This window comes from Neopelma chrysocephalum, unplaced genomic scaffold (genome assembly GCF_003984885.1).
Source record: "Neopelma chrysocephalum unplaced genomic scaffold, ASM398488v2 Primary Assembly neopelma1_147, whole genome shotgun sequence".
NCBI lineage: Eukaryota > Metazoa > Chordata > Aves > Passeriformes > Pipridae > Neopelma > Neopelma chrysocephalum.
This window is the reverse complement of record NW_020897809.1, coordinates 8,637,012-8,662,302: the sequence shown is the minus strand read 5'-3', so window position 1 is coordinate 8,662,302 and position 25,291 is coordinate 8,637,012. Positions and strand designations below refer to the sequence as shown.

The following is a 25,291-nucleotide window of genomic DNA, read 5'->3' as shown; positions in this document are numbered from 1 at the left end:
GTGACGCACTTCCGGGAGCCGCCGGGCGCGCCCACGTGACGCGGGAGCGCGGCGGCAGGGGGGTGCGGTCACGTGACGCGCAGTGGGGGCGGCCGCCGGCGCGTTCCCATGGCAACGGGGGGGCCCGATCCCGGCCGTGGGTCCCGGTCCGGTCCACGGGGGTGCCGCGTCTGATCCGCAGTGGTCCTGGGCCGGTCCGTGCCGATCCGAGTGTGTCCCCAATGTCACAGCCAGCCCCCGGCCCCACCGCCCGACCCCGAGCCCCGCAGTGCCCCATGCCTGCAGACGGGCAGCTCCCACCCCGGGGGAAGCCGCCGTGGGACCCCGGGGAGGACACGAGGCCCACGGCACGGGGCGGAGGGGAGGCGGTCTTGCTCTGTAAATTTATTCACACGGGGGTGCCCTGCAGCCCCCACCCTGCCCACCACTGCGGGGGCAGGCAGAGGCTGGGGGGCGAGGCTGGGGGCTCCAGCAGGGAGGTGCAGGCCCCTCCGGGGGATCACTGGCAGGTGTTGTAGATTTGGACCTGCTGGTTGATGGTGTCCAGCACCTCCCTCATCCTGGCCTCTAGCCCACCCAGCTGGGCTGCCTTGGCGTCCAGCACCCGCTCGTTCCGCTCGTACTCCTCCTCCAGCACTGCAGGGACATGGGGGGACATAGGTCATCACGGCACCCTGCCACTGCAACCCCCCACCCTCCTGCCCTGGCCTCACCTCGCAGCCGCTGCAGCTTGCCCTGGGCATCCTGCAGCAGCCCCGCGGCCTCGTCCCGCAGCTGCTGTGCCCGGCTGCCCGCCTGCCGTGCTCCCTGCGCCCGGTGCTCCACCATCTCCTGAGCCGTCCGGTACCGGTCCCGCAGCGGCCCCTCCAGCACCTGCTGGGCAGCGAGGCTGGTCAGCAGGATGCTCGGGATACACCTGCTGCCCTCCATGCCCCCCAGTCACCCACCTGCTTGGCCTCGCCGGCACAGTCTCGTGCAGTGCTCGCTGCCTCCTGGGCGCGCGCGGCTGCCAGGCTGTTGTTGGCACGTTTCACCTTCAGGGCGTCCGTCTGTCTGTCCAGGAGCCCAATGTGCTCCATGGCGCCTGCCAGCTGCCGCTCTGCACTCCCCGTCTGGGTCTGCATCTGGGGAAGAGTGGCACAGGGTCTGGTGTGCTCAGAGTGCCCGCACGGTGGGCATGGGGCCCTGAGCATTCCCGTGGGACTGTAGTGGCGGGGACAGGGCTCTTACAGTGCCGAGGGCTCTCTCGCTGTGCTGGATGTCACCGGCAGCCTGCTGCAGTGCCTGCTCGGCCATGCCCTGAGCCTGCCGCGCCTCCTCCAGTGCCTGTCGCACCGCCTCGGCTGTGCCCCGCACACCCTCTGCCCGCGATCTACAGCCGGATGGCAAGGCCTCAACACCAGCCTGAACTGGGGGGCTCTGGAAGGACTGCGCCCCCACATCCCTGGGCTCACCTGGCCCGCTGGGCATCCTGCAGCAGCTGCCCAGCCCGACGCACATCACCGGCCGTCTGCTCCAGGATGGCGTCCACGCTGGCCAGGCTGCGCACTCGCGTCTTGATCTCCTCGGCCAGGCGGTGGATCTGGGCCGGGGCGGCCGGGAGCGACAGCTCCAGCACCCGGCTGGCCACCACCTCGATGCTCTCAGGGTCAGCCCCCTCCTCTGTGGGTGGGAGCAGTCAGTGTGTCCCCTGCAGCACCCCAGGATCGAAGGGACAGGCAGACTGAGCGGCAGAGGGGAGCAGAGGGCAGGGGACAGGAGACGGTTGGAGGGTACGGGATGGTTGGGGCAGGGCAGAGACCGTGCAATGCAGTGTGGGGCAGGGGTGGCACAGCCACAGCGTGGGGACCATACAGTGCGATGCGGTGCAGGGTCAGTGCAGTGTGGTGCAGGTGCAGAGCCCCACAGCACAGGGCAGGGGGCCCAACCCTCCCGACATGCCGGCACTCACGGCTCAGGAAGGCCTTGACATGGCTGATTAGGTCCCGCAGCTCCTTGTTAGAGCTCTCCACTTGGGCCCTGGTCTGGTTCGCCTTGTCCAGGGCTGCCTGTGCTCGCATCCGAGCCTCATCCGCCTTCCCCTTGGCCTCGGCCACCTGAGCATGGGCAGAGACCCTCAGTGCCAGCCCCAAGGGCTGGGGCGCTGGCTGTGCCGCCTGCTCCCACCACCACCTGTGTGCCACACACCTTGTGGGAGAGCTGGGCCATGTCGCTGCCAGCCTGCCGCAGCTCCTCCTGGGCATGGTGTGCCCGGTCCAGCGCGCTGTCAGCCTTGGACACGGCTCCACCACAGCTCAGACCCCCACAGCGTCGTCCCCCATCCTCATCCTGGCACCCAGCACCCCCACAAGGGCTCTCAGCGCAGGGCACATTGCCCACCACACCACAGACCTGTAAGGCAGTGCGGGATCAGGGCAGCTCTGGGAGCCATTCCCCTGGTCCCATCCCTGCATCCCACCTTCTCGTTGAGCGTCTGCAGGCTCAGCGCCTGTGCCCGCTCTGCCAGGTCCATCAGTGCCCGCCGACTGGCCGCGTTGTAGCGATTAAAGTCATCCCGGTGGCTGGCCAGGAGCTGCTCCGTGCGGTGACGGGTGGCTGCCGAAGTGCTGATGGGGCTGGGCACAGCACGGGTGGAGGCATCTGCCCTGCGCTCGGCCTCCCGTGACTCCCCAAAGAACTGGCGGATGCTGTCATAGGCACCTGGGGGCAGCAGGGACACTGTCAGACCGCCGGCCACAGCCCCACCACCCCAGCCTGGCTCTGTGGTGTGGCTCACCGAGGAAATTGGAGGTCTTGAGGGCATGTAGCCGCTGCTCCAGGTCCTGCAGGCTGTGGTTGAGGAAGCGGGCACCCCGGTCCACGGCGTTCAGCACGTGGCTGGCATTGAAGTTGGCGTCCTGAGCAGCCGTCAGCTCCCCCTCCAACCGCGTCAGCCTCTCCGTTGCCTCCTCGATCTGCCGCCTGCAAGGGAAAGGGGTGACCACCCGCCCCTGGGGCCACCCTGGGAGCCGTGCCCAGTGCCGCGTGCTCACCGCAGCCCCTCTGTGGCATGTGTCAAGTGGGCGGCAGTAGTGGCGGTGGCATTGCGGGTGGCCACCACGTCACGCACGGTGGCCAGGTTCTCCTCCAGCCGTCGGAAGGTGCCCTCGAAGGCGCCGGCAGCCCCGGTGTGCTGCAGGAGGCTGGCCCGCTGTGCCAGTGCCCGGGCACGGGCAGCCAGGTCCTGTACCACACGGTCCCAGTCCCCGAAGCAGGGGTGGCAGGGCTGGCAGGCAGGGAAGGTACCAGAAAACCCTCGGGCACACTGGTCACAGCGGACTCCAGAGATACCAGGCCGGCAGTCGCAGTGGCCGCTGCTGCGGTGGCACTGAGCACTGGCTACACCACGGGGGTCACAGTCACAGGCTGCAGGGAGAGTGGTGTCAGTGTGCCACGGGGCCTGCTGTGGTCCCCCCGCTGGCACCAGCTCTCACCTCGGCACTGCTGCCGCGGGTCACCCCAGTGGTGCTCCTGGCAGTCGGTGCAAGTCCGGCCCCCAAAGCCTGGCCGGCAGGAGCACTGCCCTGTGAACTGACAGACAGCATGGCTGGGGCTGGCACTGCGCAGGGCACTCCCAGCCCCATCCCATCCCCCGTCCCTTATCCTCATTTTGTCTCACCTGGTTGCAGGCAGGTGACAGTGCATGGTGGGGGTGGCAGGCACAGGGCTGACAGCCCTGCCCGCTGGCCAGGTTCCAGAAGTTGGGACTGCAGCGGTCGCAGCTCTGACCCTCCACGTTGGGCAGGCAGTGGCACTGCCCACTGTGCCTGTCACAGTGGCACTGCTGGGGCCCACAGGTGCTGGCATCGGTGCCCAGGGGGTTGCAGGAGCAACCTGGAACCAACAAGCACTAAGCGGGGACAGGGATGGGAGGAGGACTGGGAGGGGATGGAGACAGGATGAGGACAGAGACGGGGAGGAAACTGAGGATTGAATTAAAAAGGCAGGGATGGGATGGCGATGGATAAGGATGGAGGCAGGATGGAGACGGAGAATGGGCAGGGATGGGGTGGGGACTGGATGGAGCTGGGAGGGATGAGAGCAGCATGAAGACCACTGATAGGGATGGAATAGAGATGGGACAGGGTCGGGATAGAGATGGAATAAGGATGGCATGGGGACAGATGGATGACAGCGGGAATGAGATGGCAGTAGGAACAAGAATGGGCATGGAATGAGGATATAGATGGGATGGGACAAGTTTGGCATGGGGACAGGGATGGGGCCACAGTGCTGGGCCTGGGCAGAGGAGACAGCTGAGACCTGCAGGGACCCCACAGCACTGTGCACAAGCTAGGGCAGCCATGGGTGCACATGGTCCCCAGGGATGTGCCAGACGCTGGGGGCAAGTCTGTCTCAATGTGGCAGTGGGTACTCACGCCTGCAGCTGTGCCGCGTGGCATCTCCATAGTAGCCGGGCTGGCACTCGGCGCAGTGCGGCCCTGCCGTGTTGTAGAGGCAGCGCAGGCACTGCCCTGTGCGCCGGTCACACGCCTCCGGGTCCGTCACGTCGATGTTATCGCGGCACTGGCAGGGCAGGCAGCGCCCACCGGGCTGCAGCGGGTCTCCATAGTACCCAGGGGCACACTCGTCACAGCGGGGACCTGTGGGCACAGAGCACTGGGCAGCGCCTGGGGGTGGGGGACTCCCAAGGGCACTGAGCATGCTGCAGGTGCACTCACCTGTGTATCCGGGGCTGCAGTGGCAGACAACCTGCTGGGAGCGGCTGTCCTGGTAGCAGGAGGTGGCAAAGTGGCGGGGGGTGCTGGGTCCATCAGGACAGGGGCAGGGCCGGCAGTGCTGCCCAGAGCCCAGCGCTGGGTTCCCAAAGTGCCCAGCTGCGCATCTGTGGGCAGGAGGTCAGCAGGGGCCGGGGCTGCTGGCAGCACCCTGCCCTGGTCTGGGCACATACCCCACCTACCTCTGGCACCGCTCCCCATCCGTGTGGTCACGGCAGCGCAGGCAGCTGCCCGTCCGAGGGTCGCAGTTCTCAGCGTGCCCATTGCACTGGCAGGGCCGGCAGAAGGGGAAGCCCCAGTAGCCGGGTTGGCAGCGGTCACAGCGTGGGCCATGGGCACCCTCACGGCAGGGGCACTGTCCCGTGGTGCTGTCGCAGACAGTGCTCACTGAACCCTCGCGGCTGCACTGGCACGCTGGAAGGCACAGCACCCACGGCGTCTGCCCCTGGGCTGCGGAGAGCATCCCCTCCCAGCACCCCCAGCCCTGGAGCGCCCAGGTTCCTTGCCCAGCTGGCACTCACGTCGGCATCCGCCTGGCCCGAAGCTGAAGGTTCCTGGGGAGCAGCGGTCGCAGCGCCGTCCCATGACATTGGGTTTACACTGGCATTGCCCACCCTGGGGCTGGCACTCAGCGCTGAGCGAGCCCTGAGGATCGCAGAGGCAGGCTGCGGGCAGAGAGCAGGGTCAGTGTTGGCTGCCATGGGATGGGGCTTAGGTCAGGGCATGGGGCTGTACTCACGCAGCGCCCCGTCATGCAGGAGGGCCGAGAGGCTGTGCAGGAGACTGGAGCAGGGCTCGGCCACAGGCGAGAGCCCCGCGGCGTGGAAGCTCTGGGCACAGTGGTACCGCTCGAAGGTCTCCTGGCGCTTCATGGAGCTGGGGTCACCCGCAATAAACATCTCCAGCGAGGAGTAACGCGGCAGGAGCACCAGCTGGGGGGTGAGTCAATAGGATGTCATGCCCCTCTCTTCCCATGTCCCCCTATGGCTGCATCCTGTCCCCCTCAAGGGTTGCTGTCCCTCATCCCACTGCCTGTCTGCCCCTCACCGAATCAATAAGCACGCTGGCGGTGGGATCCTTCTGTGCAGCAGCACAGCCCAGCTCCAGGCGGATGGTGTAGGAGACACCTTTCTCCAGACAGATAGGCTGGGGCAGCACCACATACCTGGTGGCGGCAAAGCAGAGCAAGGGCAGCCATGTGCCTCCAGTGAGCCCCAGCACAGCCCAGCCCCAGCAAGACACTCACCTGGCACCAGAGGGGAGGCTGGTGGAGAGCTGGTCATCGGCTGGGATGGTGTTTCCACAAGGGCTGCTGGCAGAGACAGGGCTGGGGCGCAGCACCCTCAGCCTCACCTCCTGCCAGGCCTCCGGGTGCTGCCGGAAGAGAAGGGGCAGTGTCAAAAAGCCTCACGGTCTGGCACTTCCCACCACCGCCTCCCAATTTGGAAATACACTCCATCACAGGCTTCACCATGTGGTGCTCACCTGGGGCTCATAGCGGATGATCACATCATACTCGGTGGAGAAAGGCACGTCACTCACATGAAACTCCAGCCAGCCACCTTCCAACATGCGGGCAAAACCTGTCCCTGTCCATGAAGCTGGGCGGTCTGTGGGGGGTTCACGCTCCACCACCGAGCCCTGGTGCAAGTGGGGGTTGTGAGATGGGACACTAAAAATTGCCTTGGCCAGCAGACACTGCTCTGCCCTGGACAGCAAGGCAGACCACTGCTGGCTTGGGGACCCTGCAAAGGGGCACCCACTGCCTGATGTCCTCCCCAGGGACACTTTCATGCCTTACCTGATGCAGCCGAGCATCCTCAGCCTCGTAGGTGTAATGGTCCAGATTGATGTGGTAGAAACCAGGCTCCACCTGTTCACACTGTCGTCCCATCACGTGGCTGCGACACTGGCACTGCCCTGTCTCCATGGCACACCTGGTACCCCAGCAGCACCATCAGCCCTGATGCTGTCAGGGATGCCCCTTGCCCCCTGCATCCCCACAAAGACTCACAGGTTGTTGCGGGCACCTCCCACATCGCAGTCACAGGGACGACAGCCCTGGAGGTCATGGCTCAGCCCCCAGTGCTCAGGCTGTAGAGGGCAAGGGTGTCAGGGAGTGCCCAGCTGTGATGCTACAGCACCAAGAACTGTGCATGGGCCCCAGCACAGCCCCACTCACCAGGCACTGGTTGCAGTTGTGCCCCATCACCAGCCGCTTGCAGAAGCACTCCCCACTGACAGGGTCACACCGGCTGCCATCGGCCACCGTGCCACGGGGGTCACAGTGGCACCCTGCACAGAAAGCCAGCATTGTGCAGCAATGCCAAACCACACACCTGCCCCCAGTGGGTGCCACCCGGGTACCTACGCTGGCAGCCCTGCGGGTTTTCGGTGCTGAGGCCGAAGAAGCCAGGTTTGCAGCGGTCACAGCGGGGACCAGCCACATGCTCCTTGCAGCGGCACTGCCCTGCAATCAGCCCCCTGGCTGGGTCATCAGCTCCGTCGCACAGCCCACCGTCCAGAGAGCCCTCAGGGTCGCAGTCACAGGCTGGGGGCGCAGAGAGAGTCAGTACTGTGACCACCACAGCACCACCCTGCAGAGCCTGCCCCACATCCACACCCCCTGGCACTGACCTTGGCACACCGCGGGGTCCCGCAGGTCCTTGGTGGGGTCCTTGTAGTAGAAGGGTTTGCAGAGGTGGCAGCGGCGGCCCATGGTGTTGTGCTGGCAGTCATCACACACAGCCCCGCTGGTGTTCCCCGTGGCCAGGAACACGGCCATGTCGAAGTGGCACCGCCGTGAGTGCTCATTGCAGTCGCAGCCTGCGGGGACAGCACCGCAGCATGGCATGTGGCACCCCAGCCCCCACCTGGCAGGTAGCATCTGCAGTGTCAAACCTCCTCAGTTTGGACTCCCCTTACCCTGATATGCAGCCACCATAACCTCACACCTCCCCAACTACAGCCTGCAGCACCCCAAAACCTCCCAGCCTGTCTGCAGGATGCCACTCTCCACTCAACCACATCCACCATGCAGCATCCCAAAACCCCTGGCACAGTGAAGCCTCCCAGCCCCAACACCAGGATCACTGTGCCAGGAGCTGGTGCCAGCATGGGCACTCACGGCGACAGGCGTTGGTGCTGGAGCCCTCAGCCGGGCGCCAGGGCAGGTCGTGGTAGAAGTCCTCACAGCGCTCACAGTTCAGTCCCTGTGTGTGGTGCTTGCAGACACAGCGCCCGTGCACCTGCCGGGATGCCACGGGTCAGGGGCTACAGAACTAGGCAGCGCAGCTACCCAGGTCCGGCAGGGCACGCGGGGCTGGCTTGCCTTACCATGCCGTCGGCGGTGGCAGGGGCCCCACTGAGTGGGGCGCACTCAGAGGCGTGCCCGTAGCAGAAGCAGTTCCCACGCATCACCAGCTCGTAGAGTGCATAGTAGTACTTCTCCCGGATCTCCCGCCGTGAGTCCAGCAGGTCATCCCCCAGCGTGTGCAGCTTGGTGAGGTTCACCCGCAGGTTGGTGACACGCAGCAGGTCTGCGGCAGGGAGAGACTTGTGTTGGCACAGCATGGCTGGGCACATCCATGCACACCTCACCTCTGCCGGGCACAGCTGGGCTGGGCTGTGCATGGCATAGCGGGCTGTGGGCGGTTCAGAGGAGCTGGGCATGGCTTGGGCATGGTTGGGATGGGCTGGGCATTGCATGGGGTGTCTGTGCAGGGCTGCTGTCCAGGCTGGGCTGTTGTGGTTTTTAACACAGTGTATTGGCCCAGGGCTGTGCATGGTTTGGCTCACAGGCATGTGGCCAGGCTGGGCTGTATGTAACTGCGGGGGTTCAACTCCCATGCACGTGGCTGTGCACTGTCTGCCTGTGTGTGGGCCAGGGCTCTGCACACCCCAGCAGAGCCTCTGCAGAGGCTGGGACCCCACGAGTGCAGAACAATGCCCCGGGCACAGCACCTTTACAGGTGGTGGGACACTCACTACTGGGGGTTGTGCCCAGGAGACAGCTGTCCCTGATGGATGCAGCCTAGGGGCCCTGGCAGGAAAGGACAGCTCCCCCAGAACTGCAGCTTCCCAGAAGCCCTGCCCTGCAGATTCCTCCCCTCCTGCTCCCAGTCTAAATTTAGCCCTGGGTGATTAACCCACTGCATCTTGTGCCCAGCATGACTCCCCATCTTGCACTGCGGCTGCTGCTCAGCACTGGGAGCAGCCATGGCACAACCATCCCCCTCTACTTGACCCAATACAGCCTTGACCTTTAGCTGCTCCCACAGGGCAGGGTGCAGGAGGGGCCCAAGCCGCTGCTGGATCAGGGCTGATCAGGGCTGGATCAGGCCCTGACCCCACTGTGAGGCTCAGAGCAGGGAGAGAACAGCCAAAATAGCTGCGCCCAAAATAGAGCAGCCAGGCAGGAGCCCAGGGCTGGCGACTCACTCTGGATGGAGGGGCTGTAGGGGTCCCGGATGGGGATGGCAGGGTCCAGCACTCGGTAGATCACCTAGGGGGGACAGCAAGGTGGTGAGAAGAGAACAGGGGGTCCCTCAACCCCTCCTGGAGGCTGGGGCCTCACCTCTCCCTCAGTGGAGGGCTCGATGTCAGAGTAGCGGGACTCGCAGACGACATCATCGATGCGGCGCGGGGGCCCATGGGGGACGTGGGGGAAGGAGGCAGCGCAGTCGTAGGCGAAGTAGCGATAGACCTTCCAGGTGCGCCCAAAGTCGGCCGAGCGCTCCACCAGCATGGCCGCGGGGCGGAAGGTCTGCAAGACACCCAGGTGGGACGGGGGCCAGCCCCACAGCCCTCAGGGGCCTGTCTCATCCCATCCCATCCCAACCCAGCCTGGGCACCCTAAATGCTGGGACCCACCTTGAAGGTCATGATGAGGTGGGTGAAGTGGAACTCGGCCTCCAGGTCCAGCTGGATGCTGACGTGCTCCACACCTGGGGATGACAGGTGTGATTGCTAGGAGCATCCACCCATGGCTCCCTGGGGCTCGTCCCCCCCACCCGGCCGTGGTCCAGGGGTGCGGCCGTGGCCGCTGGCTGAGTCACACTTCCTCAGCGTGGGAGGAAGGGAAAGAGAGCCCCCCGGGACAGGACAGGATGCCCTGCCACCCCCACCCACTGCTCACCATTCTCCGACTGCCACCAGGCTTTCTTGGGACGGGGGGCGAAGCTAGTGACCACGTTCTCGATGCGGTGGCTCTTGGTGTTGGTGCGGGCGTCATAGGGCCGTCGCGAGTCGCAGATGAAGCACTTTTTCTCCTCCTGCGAGTGGGAGGCTCAGCGTGTGTCCCCAGCCCTGTCCCGTGACCCACATCCCCGTCCAGTGCCCCCAGTCCCCGTCCCACTCACCTGGAGGTGGCTGACGATGCAGTAGGGCTGGGGCCGGCGCAGCCCGCAGGTGGAGGTGGCACTCAGGCTGGCGGCTCGCCCCACCAGCAGGTCCCCGGTGGCCGGGTAGCAGCTGCCGCGGGCACAGCCCTGGGGGGAATCGGGGGCCAGGCCCCCTCCCAGCCCTGCGGGGCGGCGGGTGGCTCAGGGCGCCGCGGGGCGCAGGGGGGGCCGGGGCCGGGGCTCCCCCCGCCGCGCCCGGGGCCCCTTCCGCGGTCGCCCGGAAACGGGGCGGCGGGGCCGGGCCGGACCCCGGCACCCACCGGCCCCGCTGGGCGGGGGGCGCGGACTCACCGGCCAGCAGAGGCAGCAGCAGGAGGGCGGCGGGGCTCCGCTTCGCCGGGCTCCGCATCGCGGGGCGCGACGGGGCGGAAAGGGGCGCAAAAGGCGCGCAAGGGGGGCGCTCGGCAGGTGCCCGGCGGTCCCGTCCCGTCCCGTCCTGACCCGCCGGTTCCCGTACTCGATCCCGTTCCCAGTCCCGTCCCTGGCCCCGTCCCGGTCCCTCCCGGCCCCTCCGAACTGGGCGGCAGGCGCAGCGCTCGGGGCTGTGCGGAAAGCGCGGGGCGGATCCCGGCCGGAGTGGGGAGCGGGGGAGCGAAGCGGCCGGGACAGGCGGGAGAATACAGGAGGCAGGAGGCAGGGGAAGGCAGAAGGCACCGGACACAGGCACACACAGTTCAGGGCTTTATTTGCAGGCGCGTCCGCGCTATAGGCGCCTGCGGAGTGGACGGGACCTCCGAGCTCGGGGACCGATGGGGGGCTGCGAGGCAGGACCGGCCCCCGACCCCGTCGGTGGTCCCTAGCAGGTGGCATAAGCGTTGGCCCTCTCGCGGATCTCCTGCAGCAGTCCCGAGACCTGCTGCTCCAACTCCTGCAGTTGTGTCACCTTTGCCGCCATTGCCTGCTCGTTGGCCCCAAAGCGCTGCTCCAGGTCTGCGGGACAGGGGACACAATCATGGTGCAACCCATCACCATGTCACCAGCCCGCATCACTCCTGGGCCACCAGGTGGGATGGGCCCAGGGGGACACAGGGAGACATACAAGGAGGTGGTGGGAAATGTCCCCCACCATGTTGTCCCCCTCACCTTCCAGCTTCCTCTTGCTGTTGCTGGCCTTGTCCAGGAGGTTTCGGGCCTCTGTTGTCAGCTGTGTCACACGCTGCAGGGCCCCATCAGATACCCCATCCAGCACTCTCACCCGGTTCTTCAGCAACACGTAGCGCTGCGTCACATGTGCCAGGTCCTGGTGGCACAAGGGCATGATAGTGAGGCTGAGCACCCCCAGCACTCCGTCCCTACTTGGTGCCACACCACGGCCAAGCAGGGCTGGAGCTCACCTGGCTGAGTGTCCCCGAGGTGGTGGTGGCACGCTGTGCCCCATCCTTGGCTTGCTGGGCCATGTGGCGAACATTCTGGCCGCGCTCCTGCAGGGTAGTGACGCGCTGTGCCAGCTCCCGCAGCCTCCGCTGTGCCCGTGTCTCCTTCCCGTCCAGGGCCTGCAGCTTGCGCTCCGCCTGGGCAGGCATGGACACCGGCTGTGGCAGGCATGGCAACTGCCACACCCATGGTGCCAGGCCCACTGCTGTGGTGAACACATGGCACCCGCCCCACGCCATTCACATTCCCCCAGTACCAGCCTCCCTACCTATGATGTGCCTAAGGCATCAGTCTTGCTGTCCACAGTACCAACCCTATTGCTCCCAGTGTGCTCCCACAGCACCAACCTGGTTGCCCCCAGCATGCCCAAAACAGCGTTCCCACTCCCAGCCATGCTGGTGGAATTGGCTCCACTCTCCAGCTGGTGCCCCTTACCTCCCTGGCTTTGTTCTCAGCCGCCCGGATGGCATTCCTGGCGCTCTGCAGGGCACTCCCTGCTGCCGTTGCCTGTGCCCGTGCCACCTCCAGCGCCTGCTGTGTCTCCGCCAGTTCATCCCTCACACCTTCTGCTCGCTCTCTGTGGCAGCATGGGCAGCTCCAGCCCCTGCCAGGGCCGGGGGACTGACCCCATACCCTGCCCACCTTGGCATATCCCCCATAACTCACCTGGCCTCCTGTCCCCGCACCAGCAGCCCCTGTGCCATGGCCAGCCCCTCCGCCGTGCCATTGAGCACCGCATCCACCCCCTCCAGCTGGCTAATGCTCTCCCGCATCTCCCACAGCAGCTCCTGGATCCGACTGGGGCTGCTGGGCAGGGAGATGTTCAGCACCTGCTGGGCCACCAGCTCAATGCTGCCTGGGTCGGCTCCCTCCTCTGCAGGGACAAGGGAGGAGGGTGGGCTCAGGGCGGGTGCACTGAGCCCCACCATTATCACGTGCCCACCTAGTGCTGGCACTACCTGCCAGGAAGGCCTTGATTCGACGGATGAAATCCCGCAACTGGCCTGTTGCCTCCTCCGCGCGGCTGCGGGCAGCCTGTGAGCGCCCCAGTGCCTCCTCCGCCCAGCTCCGTGCCCCCCGTGCCAGCTCCTGCACCTCCTGCATCTGTGGGGCACCCGGCTGAGCGGGGGGCACAGGGAAGCCCCAGGGAGGGGGCATGGGGGTGAGCAGGGGGCATGAGGTTACATGTGCAGGGACAAGATGGGGGCCTGCAAGGGAGCATGGAAGGAGGGTGCAAAAGGACATACAGAGGGTGCAGCAGTGGCCCAAGTGGGCACACAGGTGGCACAAGGGGCAGTTGTGAAGGGGCATAAGAGGGACACAGAGGGCTAATATCCTTGGAGGCATGGAAAGGGCACAAGGAGGGCACAGAAGGGGACATACAAAGGGACATGGAAAGGGCACAAAGAGAACACGGAAGGGCACATCAAAGTGTCATGGAAAGGGCACAAGCAAAAGGGTCACAAGGGGACCCTAGAAAGTGTCATGGAGCCACCACTCCTACCTTCTGTGCCACAACACCCAGCTGCCCTAATGCCACCTCCAACTGCTGTGAGGCATTACGGGCGCTGCTCAGGGCTCGAGCTGAGATGGGCAACGCCCCTGCACAACCCGTGCCACCGCAACGCCGTGTGCCCTCACTGTCCCGGCACAAGGCTCCTCCACAAGGCGCGTGCTTGCAGCTCCGGTCTCCGGGTGCCCCACAAATCTGTGATGATGCCAATGGTGCAGATGGCAGCTCAACACTGCACAGGGAAGAGACCTCCATGCCACTCCCACCAGTCCTGCTCTCACCTTCTCATTGATCCTGGAAATGCTGAGTCCCATCACCCGTTTCTGTGCCTCCCGCAAGGATTTCCGTGCCGCGGCTGTGCCACGGCGGAAGGCATCGCCCCGCTGCCGCAATGCCCGCTCAGCTGCCCGCCGCGTCGCCTGTGACCTGCTCAGCTCACCAGCTGTGCCGTTGGCCACCACCTCTGCCTGCCGCGAGGCCTCCGCTGACGCCAGGATGCTGCGGTAAGACTCTGAGGGTGCTGGTGTCAGAGTTCGGCCAGGATGGCTGCCACCAACCCCTCCAATCCTTGCCAGATGCTCTTACCGCTGAATCCAGTCGTTGCTACGGTGCCGAGGAGGATTTGGAGATAGGAGGTGGTTCGGTTGAGACCCCCCAGCTTGTTGCTCAGCCCAGCTAGCTGGTCATGGTGCCGCACATCTGCCTGCGCCAACTGGTCTAGATGTTGTTCCAGCTCTTGGAGGTGCCTCCAGAAGTTGTCCAGCTCCATTCTTTGGGCGGGGATGGGGTCTTAAACTTTTTTGGGGGACAAAAGGAGGGTCCCCCCACAGCAGCCCAATGCGCACACTTGCCTGGTGCCATCCAGCTGCCCGGGCAGTCCACTGAGGAGGGGGCTACTGGGATTGTCCGCTTCACCCAGCAGTCGTTCCACATGTCCCAGGGCCTCCTCCAGCTCCCTCAGGCGACGGGGGCTGAGTGGGAGCGCGGATCCCCCCTCCCTCAGGGCCTGCACCTGCGCCCCAAGGCGCCGCAGCCCGTCCTGCAGGCTGCCCACGGCCGGGTCCCAGCGCCCGAAGCAGGGGTGGCAGGGTGAGCAGTGGGGGAAGGGCTCCTGGTAGCCCCGCTGGCAGCGGTCACAGTGCAGCCCCCCAAATCCCAGCCGGCACTGGCACTGCCCGCTGTCCTGCTCGCACTGTGGGCTCTCGGCACCCAGCGGCTCACACTCACAGGCTGCAGAGACAGTCAGATGTGTCCCGGCCTCCCCACAGACACCCATGCCCCCGGAGTGGCACCACGTTCCCAGCATCCCACCATATTCCCCTGTGTTGTCAGAGTCCCACCTACACCCAGGGTCTCCTATGTCCCCACAGTCCCACCATGTACTCAGGGTCCCCTGAGTCCTCCATGTTCCCACAGATCCCCCATGTCCTCAGGGTCCCACCATGTCCCCAGCATCCCACTGGGTCACCAATATCTTCTGTGCCCCCGGGTCCCACCATGTCTCCAAGATCTCCTGAGTTCCTTGTGTCCCCAGTGTCCCACGTTCAGAGTCTCCATCCATGTCCCTAGAGTCTCACCATGCACCCAGATTCCACCCACACCTCATGTCCCCGGAGCCCCCACAGCCCCAGCCCCTGGGGTGTGCCCCCACCTCGGCACTCCTGCTCAGGGTCTCCCCAGTGGTGCTCCTGGCACTGGGAGCAGACGCGGCCCCCGAACCCGGGCCGGCACTGGCACTGCCCTGTCACCTGCAGCAACAGTGCTGTGCTCACTGGGTGGCTCTCCAGGCCCCGGGAGGGCAGTGGAGCCGTGCCAGGGTGCCAGGGGACTCACCATGTCACAGACAGGGTGCAGGGCATGTATGGGGTGGCAGTCACAGGGCTCGCAGCCCCCCGGACCTCCCAAGCTCCAGAACTGGGGTGCACAGCGGTCGCAGCTCTTGCCCACAACGTTGGGCCGGCAGGCACAGGCTCCCGTGCCACGGTCACAAGCACAGGTGCCATTGGCACAGTGGGAGGCCAGTGTGCCCCGTGGGTCACAGCCGCAGCCTGCAGGAGGGTGGGCAGCCACTTGGGGCTCAGCACTGCCCTGCTGGCCCCAACACCCCAGATCTGCCTGGCTCAAAAACCCATGCACAGGCCCAACACCCCTGATCCCAACACCCCTGATCCCAACACCTCCACCAATCCCAATCCCTGTCCTCTGCCCAGCCCCAACCCAGGCACAGCCCCAAACCTCACCTGGCCCTTACCTCCAAGCCCAAACCCCCCAACACTCCAAAATTCTGCCCAACCCAACAGCCCGGCACAACCCCAATCACTCCACACCCAACCACAGCCACAAGCCTCATTCCCACCCCAAGCCCTTGCTTCAGCCCAATTCCCCCATCCCAAACGCTTCAGAACCCCCTGCCCCGCTCACGCCGGCAGCTGCGCTGCAGGGCATTGCCGTAGTAGCCAGGCTGGCACTGGGCACAGTGAGGCCCTGCGGTGTGGTACAGGCAGCGCAGGCACTGCCCCGTGCGAGGGTCGCAGCCCCCGGGGTCGCTGGTGTCGATGTTGTTGTTGCACTGGCAGGGCCGGCACATGCCCCCCTCCATCTCTGGAGCCCCGAAGTAGCCAGGGGAGCAGCGGTCGCAGCGGGGCCCTGTGGAAAGTGGGGGCTGTAGGTGCTGGGGTCCTGCAGCTCCAGTGCTGGGTGGTCCCCACTGCACCATGCCCACTCTTCCCCTCACCTGCGTATCCAGGTGCGCAGAGGCAGACGATGTGGTGGGTCTCCTCATTGGCATGGCAGGCGCTCCCGTGGTAGTGCCGTGTGCCGGGGTAGCCAGGACAGGGGCAGGGCCGGCACTGCTGGCCTGAGCCCAGCACGGGATTCCCATAGTAACCATCCTGGCACCTGCAAAGACAAGGGATGAGTGCCCAGTGGATCCATCACAGCCATCATATACGATCCCACCATCCCATCCATCCCATCTCCTTCCATTGTATCCCGTACCATCATATCTCATCCTATCCCATCCCATTCCATCTCAATTTCATCCATCCTATCCCATCCCACTACGCCATCCCATCCCATCCCAATCCCATCCATCCATCCATCCATCCTATATCCAATTATATCCATCCCATTCCATCTTATACTACCCTACCCCATCCTATCTCATCCCATCCCCCCATTCCAACATATCCCATACCATCATATCTCATTCTATCCTATCTCGTTGTATCTACACCATTCCATGCCACACCACACGCCACGCCACCCCGCACCATGCCATCCCCTCCCCTTGGCCCTGGCTCACCTCTCGCAGTGCCGTCCGTCCGTGTGGTCACGGCAGCGCAGGCAGGTGCCCGTGCGAGGGTCGCACTCCTCAGCGTGCCCGTTGCACTGGCAGGGCCGGCAGGCAGGGAAGCCCCAGTGGCCGGGCTGGCACTGGTCACACTGCCGGCCCACGGCGCCAGACTGGCACCGGCACTGCCCACTCACTGCGTCACACAGCTGTGAGACCGAGCCCTCCGGGGAGCAGATGCAGGCTGTGGGGCGGCACAGCTCCAGTCAGGCACAGAGATGCAGGGACATAGGGATGGACAAACAGACAGGCAGGGGACCAGCACCCACCCCGAGGACTGTGGCACAGAAGGGCTCATGTGGACACACAGGTCCACAAGAACATGAGTGGACAGACAGCCAAGTGAGTGCCAGGCAGGACAGCGTCCACAGGGGGCTCAGGTGGATGGATGGATGGATGGGTGGGTGGATGGATGGAGGGGGGAACTGGGTTGGGCTGCAGGACAACAGAGCTGAGATGGACACATCCATGGATGGACAGATGTACAGACAAGTGAACAAGGCAGTGAACAGAGAACTGATGGCTGGACAGAGAGAGATAGGAGGGACAGAGATCCCTGGCAGACGCAGATCCCACCACTTACGGCTGCATCCCTGGGGCCCGAAGCCATAGCTGCCTGGGGCGCAGTGGTCACAGCGTCGGCCAATGACGTGGGGCTTGCACTTGCACTGCCCGCCCTGGACCTGGCACTCACTGCTGCGGGAGCCCTGTGGGTCGCACTGGCAGGCTGCAGGAGCAGGACCAGCATGGGGCCAGGGCTGCCCTCTCCACACCTGCCCACACCTACCTGCACTCTGCCCGCACCTTCCCACACCTACCGATGCTCTGTCACTGCTCTCCTGCCCACCCTGCCATGGGCATGGCCACATCCTGATCCACTGCCCTGGGCAGGGCTCCACCTTGCCCACTCCTCAGTCCCATCCCCGCAGGGTCCCCACTCACGCAGTGCCCCGCCGTGCATCAGGGCTGAGACGCTGCAGACCAGGCGGGCGCAGGCCTGGGCCAAGGGGTGTGGGGGGGGCATGTGAAACACCTCCAGGCACCGGTACCGCTCCAGCTCCTCCTGGCGCGCTGCCGCCTCCGCCCCATGGAAACCCGGCAACTCCAACACCCGTGGCAGGAGTACCAACTGTGGGAAGGGGAGAAGAGAGGAGGCTGGCGGTACAGACAGCCCCCACTGCAGGACCTGACCCCTGCCACCAAGACGGATCCATCTGCCCCAGGACAGCCCTGATCCTGCTGGAGGCTCAATCACCCAGCTCCATCAAGAGCTGAAGTTCCACTGACATCCCCAAACCCATTGATACTCCCATCCTAATTCCTATCCCCAAAGACTTCCTTATACCCTTCCACACTGACATCTCTGTGCCAACTCCAACTCTATCAAAGTCCCAGTCTCATTGGTATCCCCTTTCCCATCAACATCCCCATCCCATCCCATCCCATCCCATCCCCATTCTACCTCATCCCCATCCCCATCCCCATCCCATGTACATCTCCAGAGCGGGGTCATTGCCCACCCCAGCCCATCACCCCACCCCTGCCAAGCCCCAGGCACGGGGTGCAGTGGGATGCCCCTCACCGAGTCAATGAGGATGAAGGCTCCGGGGTGGCGCTGGGTGACACCAGCCCGCTGAAGCCGCATGGTCACTTCGTAGGGGGTGCTGGGCTCGAAGCAGAAGGGCCGGGACAACAGCACATACCTGTACAAAGTCAGGTGTCAGGACATGGGCACAGCAGGCCCATGGGGACAGCAAGGGGACAGCAGCAGGACCTAACCGCCTTCCTTGTCCCTGTCCCCATCCATCACATGTGTGGTAGGATTGTCCCTGTTTCCATCCCATCCCCATCCCTCAGTTCTGGGAGTGTGGTAGGGCTGTCCTTGTCCCTGTCCTGTCCCGATCCTTGTCCCCACCTCCATCCCACCCCATCCCATCCCGTCCCACCTCTGGCTGTGGGGCAGGCTCTCACGGTACATCTGCTCGGAGGGCAGCAGGTTCCCACAGCGAGGGCTGGTGGGCAGCACCCGGGAGCTGACACTGACCACGACCTCCCAGTCCTCAGCTGACTGTGGCAACAGGTGAGGCAGCGTCAGGGCTGTGCCGGGCCGGGCCGTACACACCATGGCCGCGGCCGTGGCCATGCTCACCTCAGGCTCGTAGCGGATGAGCAGCTCGTAGTCCATGGGGTAGGGCACGTTGTCCATGAGGAAGGTCAGGCCAGCTCCGTCCCGCACCCGGGCGAACCCCAAGCCTGTCCACGTCACCATGTGCCCAGCACTGTCCCGCACCACCTCCTCCACGTCCGGCTGGGCAGGGCACCGGCACAGCTTGGCCCAGGCTCTGCCCCCAGACTGCCCCTGCCCCACAGTGCCCGGCTGTGCCCTCTCCCACCACCCCAGGGCTCACCTTAGGGGGCTGCTGGCGGCTGCGGCGCAAGGGGGTGCGGAGCTGGGGGGCACGGGGGGAGCTGCGCTGGTGCCGTGAGCGTCCCTTCCGCCCCCCTGACTCCCTAGTGTTGTACTCCAGGCAGTCCTGAGGCACCTCTGCCCGGATGGCACCCTGCAGGGACGGGGTCAGGGGGTGGTGGCCATGCACAGGGACAGCCATACACAAGGATAGCCATGCACAGGGCATGGTGACAAGCCACATGCATGACAGGGTGACAGCCATGCATGGAGCATGGGTGACAGCCATGCATGGAGCATGGTGCACAGTGACAGCCATGCACAAGCACAGGGACCCCCAAGGAGACTCACCGGGAGCTGGGGGTGGCTGTGGCCATGGCCAGTGGCCTGCTCAGCCTCGTAGGTGTAGTAGTCGAGGGGGGCGCAGAAGAAGCCGGGTTGTACCTGGTCACACTGCCGCCCCATGATGTGGGGACGGCAGGGACAAGCCCCGTCCTCCATGGAGCACCTGGGGGTGACCATCCTGTCCCTCCATCTGTCCTGCTGTCTAGCTCTGTCCTCATCCATCCCTCCATCTCTGGGGATGGAGACCCCTCTCTCCCTTACTCCATACCAGTCCCCTCTATCTTCCCAGCCCTGTCCCCATCCCTCCCCCAATGTCCCCATCCCTCCCCTGCCATGTGTCACTCCCAGCCCTGTCCCCACTCCTATCCCATTCCATGCCCCTCCAGGTGCTGTGCTAGGCCCCACCGGTTGCTGTAGGCTCCCCCGAAGTCACAGGCGCAGGGCCGGCATCCCCCCAGGTCGTAGCTCAGGCCCCAGAACTCAGGCTGCAGTGAGGAGGGGACATGTAGGGATGTGTGGGGCCAGTCCAGCCCTGGGGGTAGCCATGGGGCTGGGGAGAGTCAGAGGCACGGTGCATGGTGTGGGACAGGCTGGGGCACTCACCACGCACTGGCTGCAGGAGCGCCCGGCCACGAAGCGTTTGCAGTAGCAATCCCCACTGATGGGGTCGCACGGGGAGCTGCCCATCACCGTGCCCCGCGGGTCACACTGGCATGCTGCCCCCCACACATGCATGTGCATATGTGGGAGGCTGCCATGTGGGACCACAGCCCATGGGCTTCATGGCCGTCCTTCCCCATCCCATGTCCCTTCATCCCTCACCCCTCCATCCCCATCTCTCTGTCCCCATTCCTCCGTCCTCAGTCCTTCCATTCCCATCCCTCCATCACACATCCCTCCATTTCCACATCTCTATCCCAGATCCTTCCATCCTCATCCCCCCCATCACCACCCCTTCACCTCCATCCCTCCATCTCCCTCCCTCCATCCTCATCCAACCCATCCCCATTTCTCAATCACCACTCCTTCATCCCACATTCCTGCCTCCTCAAGCCTTCATCCACACCCCTCCACCATCCCTCCATCCCCATCCCTCCACCCCACATCCTCCCACACCCATCCCTGGGTCCCAGCTCACGCTGGCAGCCCAGTGGGTCTCCATGGCTGAGGCCGTAGGCACCGTGCCGGCAGCGGTCACAGCGGGGACCGGCCACGTTCTCCTTGCAGCGGCACTGCCCTGCGATCATGCCCAGCGCCACATCTGTGTGCCCATCGCAGGCGCCTCCATCCAGCGAGCCCGCTGGGTCACAGTCGCACGCTGCCAAGAGAGAGAGACCGTGGGGAGCTGTGGCTGCCAGCACCAGGAGCCATGGGGCCAGGGCTGGTGGCAACAGGAGCCATGGGGCCAGGACAAGCAGTGGGGCCAGGATCCCAGGGCACTCACGGGCACAGGCAGTGGGGGCGCGGATGTCGGAGCGAGGGTGCCGGTAGTAGAAGGGTTTGCAGAGGTGGCAGCGGCGGCCCATGGTGTTGTGCTGGCAGTCGTCACACACAGCCCCGCTGGTGTTCCCCGTGGCCAGGAACACGGCCATGTCGAAGTGGCACCGCTGCGAGTGCTCGTTGCAGTCGCAGCCTGCGGGGACGGCACCATGGCACAGCATGTGGTACCCTAGTTCCCACCTGGCAGGCAGCACCCCCAGTGCCAAATCTCCCCAGCCTGGACTCCCCTTACCCTGATGTGCAGTACCACAACCTCACACCTCCCCAAACTACAGCCTGCAGCATCCCAAACCCCCTGGCACAGTGCAGCCTCCCAGCCCCAACACCAGGATCACTGTGCCAGGAGCTGGTGCCAGCATGGGCACTCACGGCGACAGGCGTTGGTGCTGGAGCCCTCGGCCGGGCGCCAGGGCAGGTCATGGTAGAAGTCCTCGCAGCGCTCACAGTTCAGCCCCTGCGTGTGGTGCTCGCAGACACAGCGCCCGTGGATCTGGGGGGAGCACCCGGCTCAGTGTGGCTGCTGGGTCCCATGGGCACCGTGCCGTGCCGGTGGGTGCGTGCATCTCACCATGCCAGGGACGGAGGGCGTTGGAGCGCCAGGTGCCGGGGCGCAGTGGGCAGCGTGGCCATGGCAGAAGCAGCTCCCGCGCATCACCAGCTCATCCACAGCATAGTAGTACTTGTGCAGCACCTCCCGCCGCGAGTCCAGCAGGTTGTCCCCCAGCGTGTGCAGCTTGGTGAGGTTCACCCGCAGGTTGGTGACGCGCAGCAGGTCTGGGGGGGCGTTGCTGTCAGGACCTGCCCTGGCGCCAGCCAGCTCCACTCCCCCGACACCCCCGGCCACACACCCTGGATGTCCGGGCTGTAGGGATCTGCCACAGGGATGGAGGGGTCCAGCACCTTGAAGATGACCTGTAAGGAGAAAGGGATGGGTGATCCCATACCACCCAGACCCCCTGGCCCCCTCTGCATCACCCTGTCCCCACGCACCTCCCCGTGGCTGGAGGGCTCAATCTCAGAGTAGCGCTGGTCGCACAGCACCTCATCCACAAACCCTGAGGGCTGGCTGGGGATGCCAGGGAAGAGCTTGGAGCAGTTGTAGGCAAAGTAGCGATAGACCTTCCAGGTGCGCCCGAAGTCGGCTGAGCGCTCCACCAGCATGGCCGCAGGGCGGAAGGTCTGCAGGACACTGAGATGGGACAGGGGCCAGCCCCACAGCCCCTGGGGGTCCATCCTGTCTCATTCCACCCCATCCCAGGCACCCGTGTGCCCAGACACACCTTAAACTTCATGATGAGGTGGGTGAAGTGGAACTCGCCCTCCAGGTCCAGGCGGATGCTGACGTGCTCAACGCCTGGGCAGATAGACGGCTGAGATTGGGGAAGACCCCCATGGCCACGCAGCCCCAACGCGCACACACATGAGGCAACCCCACTACTGCCCCAGCCTCACCATTCTCCGACTGCCACCAGGTCCGCTGGTCGTGGGGGCCACTCAGGTAGATGACGTTCTCGATGCGGTGGCTCTCAGGCAGGGATGGGTCCCGTGAGTCGCAGGTGAAGCATTTCTCCGAGTCCTGTGCCGCGGAGCAGCACCATCAGGGATGGGTGACTGGAGGCTGCACCACTGCCCAGCTCTGTGGGCCTGTGCCGGAGCCATGCTGGGGCCAGGTGGGCTCACCTGGAGGTGGCTGACGATGCAGTACTCCTGGGGCCCATCCAGCCCGCAGGTGGAGGTGGCACTCAGGCGGGCGGCTCGCCCCACCAGCAGGTTCCCAGTGGCCGGGTAGCAGCTGCCGCGAGTGCAGCCATGGCTCAGGTCAGGTTCCTCCCAGCCCCCTACTGCCAGTCCCCCTGCTGCAGAGAGCATGAGGGCACAAGCTGGGGGCTATGCCAGGGCCCCTGTGCACCCCCAGCTCCTCCACGCACTCACCCCACCCCCAGCCGTCCCATCCCGTCCCATCCCTGCATCCTGACCCACTGATGCAGCACGAAGCTCCATGATCCGGAAAGGTGCTGGCAGCAGCGCTGGGGCCTCGTGACCAGGGCAGGGAGCAGGGTGACTGGGGGGCTGGGCTGCCTGTGCTCCTGGGGGCCTGGGCAGCCCCAGGGCACCAAGCGGTGCCGGGGGGAGTCAGGAGCCGGGTCAGGCGCTTGTTAATCCCAACAGGGCTTAGCGCAGCCCAGATTCCTTGCTGGGTTTTGTGGCAGTCAGGCCCTGGCTGCTGACGGCCAGGGAGCATTGCCATTGCCACCACCCCCACTGCCCAACACCCTCTGCCCAGGCTGGGGTCCCTGAATCACAGCACCGCAGGTACACAGGGTGCCACTGAGGCCAGTGCTTACCCAGGAGGAGAGCGAGCACCGGGAGGTCCATGGACAGCCACGGGATCAGCCGGGGGGGGGACACGGAGATGGCACTGCTGCAGGGTGCAGGGTACGGCTTAGCGTGCGGGGCATCTGGCGCCTGGCCTCTCCTGGCTCTGGCACAACCATGCAGTCCAAGGGGCAACCCTCCCGCCCCAGCATGATGGTGCTTCCTGGGCACAACACTGGGAATCGGGGTCAGGTGGGACAATTGGGTCCCAAAGTCGTGCCCCAGTGCATGGCCCTGGGGGGCTGTGGCATACAGACCCGAGTACACAGCTGTGCTGCACACACCCTGACCTGGCACAAACTGTGCCATGCCCCATCCTGCCCAGCTCGGGACGGATCCATCCTTTCGAGTGTCACTAGTGTCCCTGGGGGGTACCAGTGCCGGGCCAGGGCCAGCCTGGGAGGGGAGCCAGGAGTGCTGGAGCCGGCTGGGCGAGGGCGTCCCTGACGCTGGCTGGGGTCCCACTGTTAAATTTAGGTTGGAGCTGCCTTTTGTGCTTCCTTCTCTCCCGGTACCTCCCGCTCCCAGCCTTGCAAGAGCTGGATCAAAGCCTGGCCCCGGCTCTGCCCAAACACATCTCTCCTGTCCCTGCACGGAGTCAGCCCCGGCAGGAGGGCTTGGGGCTCCGGGGGGAGCTGCAACACTGTCCCAGCACCCACCCCACTCGAAGCCACGCCAGGGCGGTGGGTGAGGTGGTGCGGAGCCACGTGCTGGCACGAGGGTCCCCGAGCCGCGCGAACCCCCGGTACCTGGTGTCCTGCAGCGTCCAGCGGGACCAAGGCCAGGGGCGAGGGCCAGCAGGACTCGCTGCCCCCGAGCTGGGTGCGCAGAAATGAGCCGGGGCAAGGGCAGCGATGGGATGGCGGCTGGTGGCCCCCCTTCCCCGTGCACGATTCTTATTCAAATGGGCTGCCCGCTGAAAGGGACGGCGGTCTCCAGGCTACGGGAATGTCACTGCCGATTCCTTCTGCCTGGAGGCCCCTGCCGCCTGCCCGCCCGCGGAGGCCTGGCCGGCCAGGCGTCGGCAGCCCGGGCACGCCCCGGCCCCTGGGCGGCACGGTGGGCCCCGCCGGCAGACAATAGGGCGCCTCGTGGGCCGGCGAGCCAGAGACACCGCGTTCCCTGGGCTCCCGGCACGGTGTGGCAGGAACGCGCCTGCTGCCACTGGCAGCAAGGCGTGCGGGGCAGCATGGAGGGATGGGTGCCTGATGCTCCAGGAACCGGCTAGCACAGCTGCGCAGGGGTCACAGCACTGTTCTTTGCCCCACCTGGGGATGCCCCGTGGCGAAGGCACAGTTACGCTGCAGGGTGGAGCCGTGCCGGACGTCTGCCTCACCAGGAGCTCACCCGGACACAGGCACGATGCTGCTGGCTGGGAACATCCCTCCCAATGGACCCAGCCCTCCCCACCGCCGCGGCTCCCTGGGCAAAGTCCAACACACATCAACCCCAGGAAGTGCACAGCAGGAGTGGGGGTACCCAGCCCTCCTCTGCCAAAAGACCCCACAGTCCCTTCCTTGCGTGCTGTCTCATGCCAGTTGCTGGCACCCAGGCTGTGCCATGGGGCTGTGCCATGGGGCTGTGCCACGTGCCAAGGGCTGTGCCGTGCCCAGGGGCTGTGCCGTGCCCAGGGGCTCCCCTCTGGCATGCTGGCTCCTACCTGTGCCTGTGGGGCCTGGGGTTCTGGGTGGGTGGCTGGTGGCTCAGGTAGGCTGCAGACTCGAGGGCCCACTGGGCTCGGGCTGGGCTCGGCTGCTGTTCCTGGAGGAGGGCAGCCGGCGCCTGTCTCCTCCTCCAGCAGCCGTGCCAGGCGAGGGGAGGGACCTGCCCGCACCGAGCTTTAGCCAAGGTGAGGCAGAGGCCAGGTATACACTGGCAGTGGCCCATGCATGGCACAGCAGTGCCCTGTCCTTCAGCTGGCCAGGAGCCGGCACAGCATTCCCACAGGGCTGCTGTACCCAGTTGTGCAGCACATGGGTCTGCTGAGACAGGCAGCCCAGCTGGGACTCACCCTGCACTGCACGGGCCCATCTGTGCCTCTTCAGGGCACATCTCCAGCAGTGGTACTGGGAGCCCTGGGGCAGCATGGCAGCCAACTGCACTCCCCCAACATCCATGCCAGATGGATCCAGTTCCCCCCCAAGTGCTGGCACTGTGGGCACCACCATGCCCCACTCACCCCGTGCTGGTCGGTGCTGCTCAGGATCCTTTGGACTGGCTGGGCTGGGCACTGAGCTGGCAGCC

At 65.5% G+C, this 25,291-nt stretch overlaps 2 protein-coding genes across 4 annotated transcripts; both read right to left on the bottom strand.

The window, feature by feature from the left end:
- Positions 1-367: 367 nt before the first annotated feature.
- Positions 368-10,689, bottom strand: LOC113975906 (laminin subunit beta-2-like). The gene is made up of 33 exons (XM_027700504.1): positions 10,472-10,689; positions 10,139-10,302; positions 9,916-10,051; positions 9,651-9,724; positions 9,355-9,543; positions 9,219-9,282; positions 8,115-8,317; positions 7,906-8,026; positions 7,416-7,604; positions 7,150-7,329; positions 6,961-7,073; positions 6,793-6,872; positions 6,580-6,715; positions 6,264-6,419; positions 6,025-6,152; positions 5,826-5,943; positions 5,518-5,710; positions 5,300-5,443; positions 4,961-5,192; positions 4,722-4,885; positions 4,419-4,643; positions 3,659-3,873; positions 3,474-3,570; positions 3,033-3,405; positions 2,777-2,961; positions 2,459-2,700; positions 2,188-2,391; positions 1,952-2,096; positions 1,455-1,662; positions 1,231-1,372; positions 948-1,124; positions 714-873; positions 368-636 (listed from the first exon to the last, which is right to left on the bottom strand). The coding sequence occupies exons 1-33, from the start codon at positions 10,527-10,529 to the stop codon at positions 500-502; spliced, it is 5,352 nt and encodes a 1,783-aa protein (XP_027556305.1). The 5' UTR covers positions 10,530-10,689; the 3' UTR covers positions 368-499.
- Positions 10,690-10,848: 159 nt separating this feature from the next.
- Positions 10,849-25,261, bottom strand: LOC113975905 (laminin subunit beta-2-like). Of its 3 annotated transcripts, XM_027700500.1 has the most exons (36): positions 25,227-25,261; positions 24,708-24,808; positions 23,017-23,093; positions 22,352-22,527; positions 22,124-22,247; positions 21,952-22,025; positions 21,662-21,850; positions 21,520-21,583; positions 21,240-21,445; positions 21,041-21,161; positions 20,616-20,804; positions 20,310-20,489; positions 19,775-19,887; positions 19,577-19,656; positions 19,178-19,334; positions 18,828-18,980; positions 18,569-18,727; positions 18,366-18,487; positions 18,002-18,122; positions 17,362-17,548; positions 17,003-17,146; positions 16,372-16,603; positions 15,802-15,965; positions 15,489-15,713; positions 14,901-15,115; positions 14,719-14,815; positions 13,919-14,297; positions 13,653-13,837; positions 13,349-13,578; positions 13,059-13,262; positions 12,514-12,673; positions 12,221-12,428; positions 11,990-12,131; positions 11,515-11,691; positions 11,264-11,420; positions 10,849-11,110 (listed from the first exon to the last, which is right to left on the bottom strand). In XM_027700500.1, the coding sequence occupies exons 3-36, from the start codon at positions 23,045-23,047 to the stop codon at positions 10,977-10,979; spliced, it is 5,499 nt and encodes a 1,832-aa protein (XP_027556301.1). In that variant the 5' UTR covers positions 23,048-23,093; positions 24,708-24,808; positions 25,227-25,261; the 3' UTR covers positions 10,849-10,976. The 3 variants fall into 3 exon arrangements, with proteins under 3 accessions (XP_027556301.1, XP_027556303.1, XP_027556302.1); XM_027700502.1 differs by lacking the exons at positions 24,708-24,808; positions 25,227-25,261 and adding an exon at positions 23,797-23,982; XM_027700501.1 differs by lacking the exons at positions 24,708-24,808; positions 25,227-25,261 and adding an exon at positions 23,797-23,817 and having other exon boundaries at positions 23,017-23,090.
- Positions 25,262-25,291: the final 30 nt, after the last annotated feature.

Bases quoted from the DNA above. Each gene is read 5' to 3' on its own strand.
- LOC113975906 (XM_027700504.1), bottom strand. From the start codon at position 10,529: ATGCGGAGCCCGGCGAAGCGGAGCCCCGCCGCCCTCCTGCTGCTGCCT. The intron at 2,392-2,458 runs GTGGGATGCAGG...ACTGCCTTACAG, and splicing joins TGCAGACGCTCAACGAGAAG to GTCTGTGGTGTGGTGGGCAA. The intron at 2,097-2,187 runs GTGTGTGGCACA...GCCCATGCTCAG, and splicing joins TGGCCCAGCTCTCCCACAAG to GTGGCCGAGGCCAAGGGGAA.
- LOC113975905 (XM_027700500.1), bottom strand. From the start codon at position 23,047: ATGGACCTCCCGGTGCTCGCTCTCCTCCTGG. The intron at 18,123-18,365 runs GTGGGACGGGAT...GACTTTGTACAG, and splicing joins AGCCTGCCCCACAGCCAGAG to GTATGTGCTGTTGTCCCGGC. The intron at 14,816-14,900 runs GTGAGTCCCCTG...CTGTTGCTGCAG, and splicing joins TGCACCCTGTCTGTGACATG to GTGACAGGGCAGTGCCAGTG.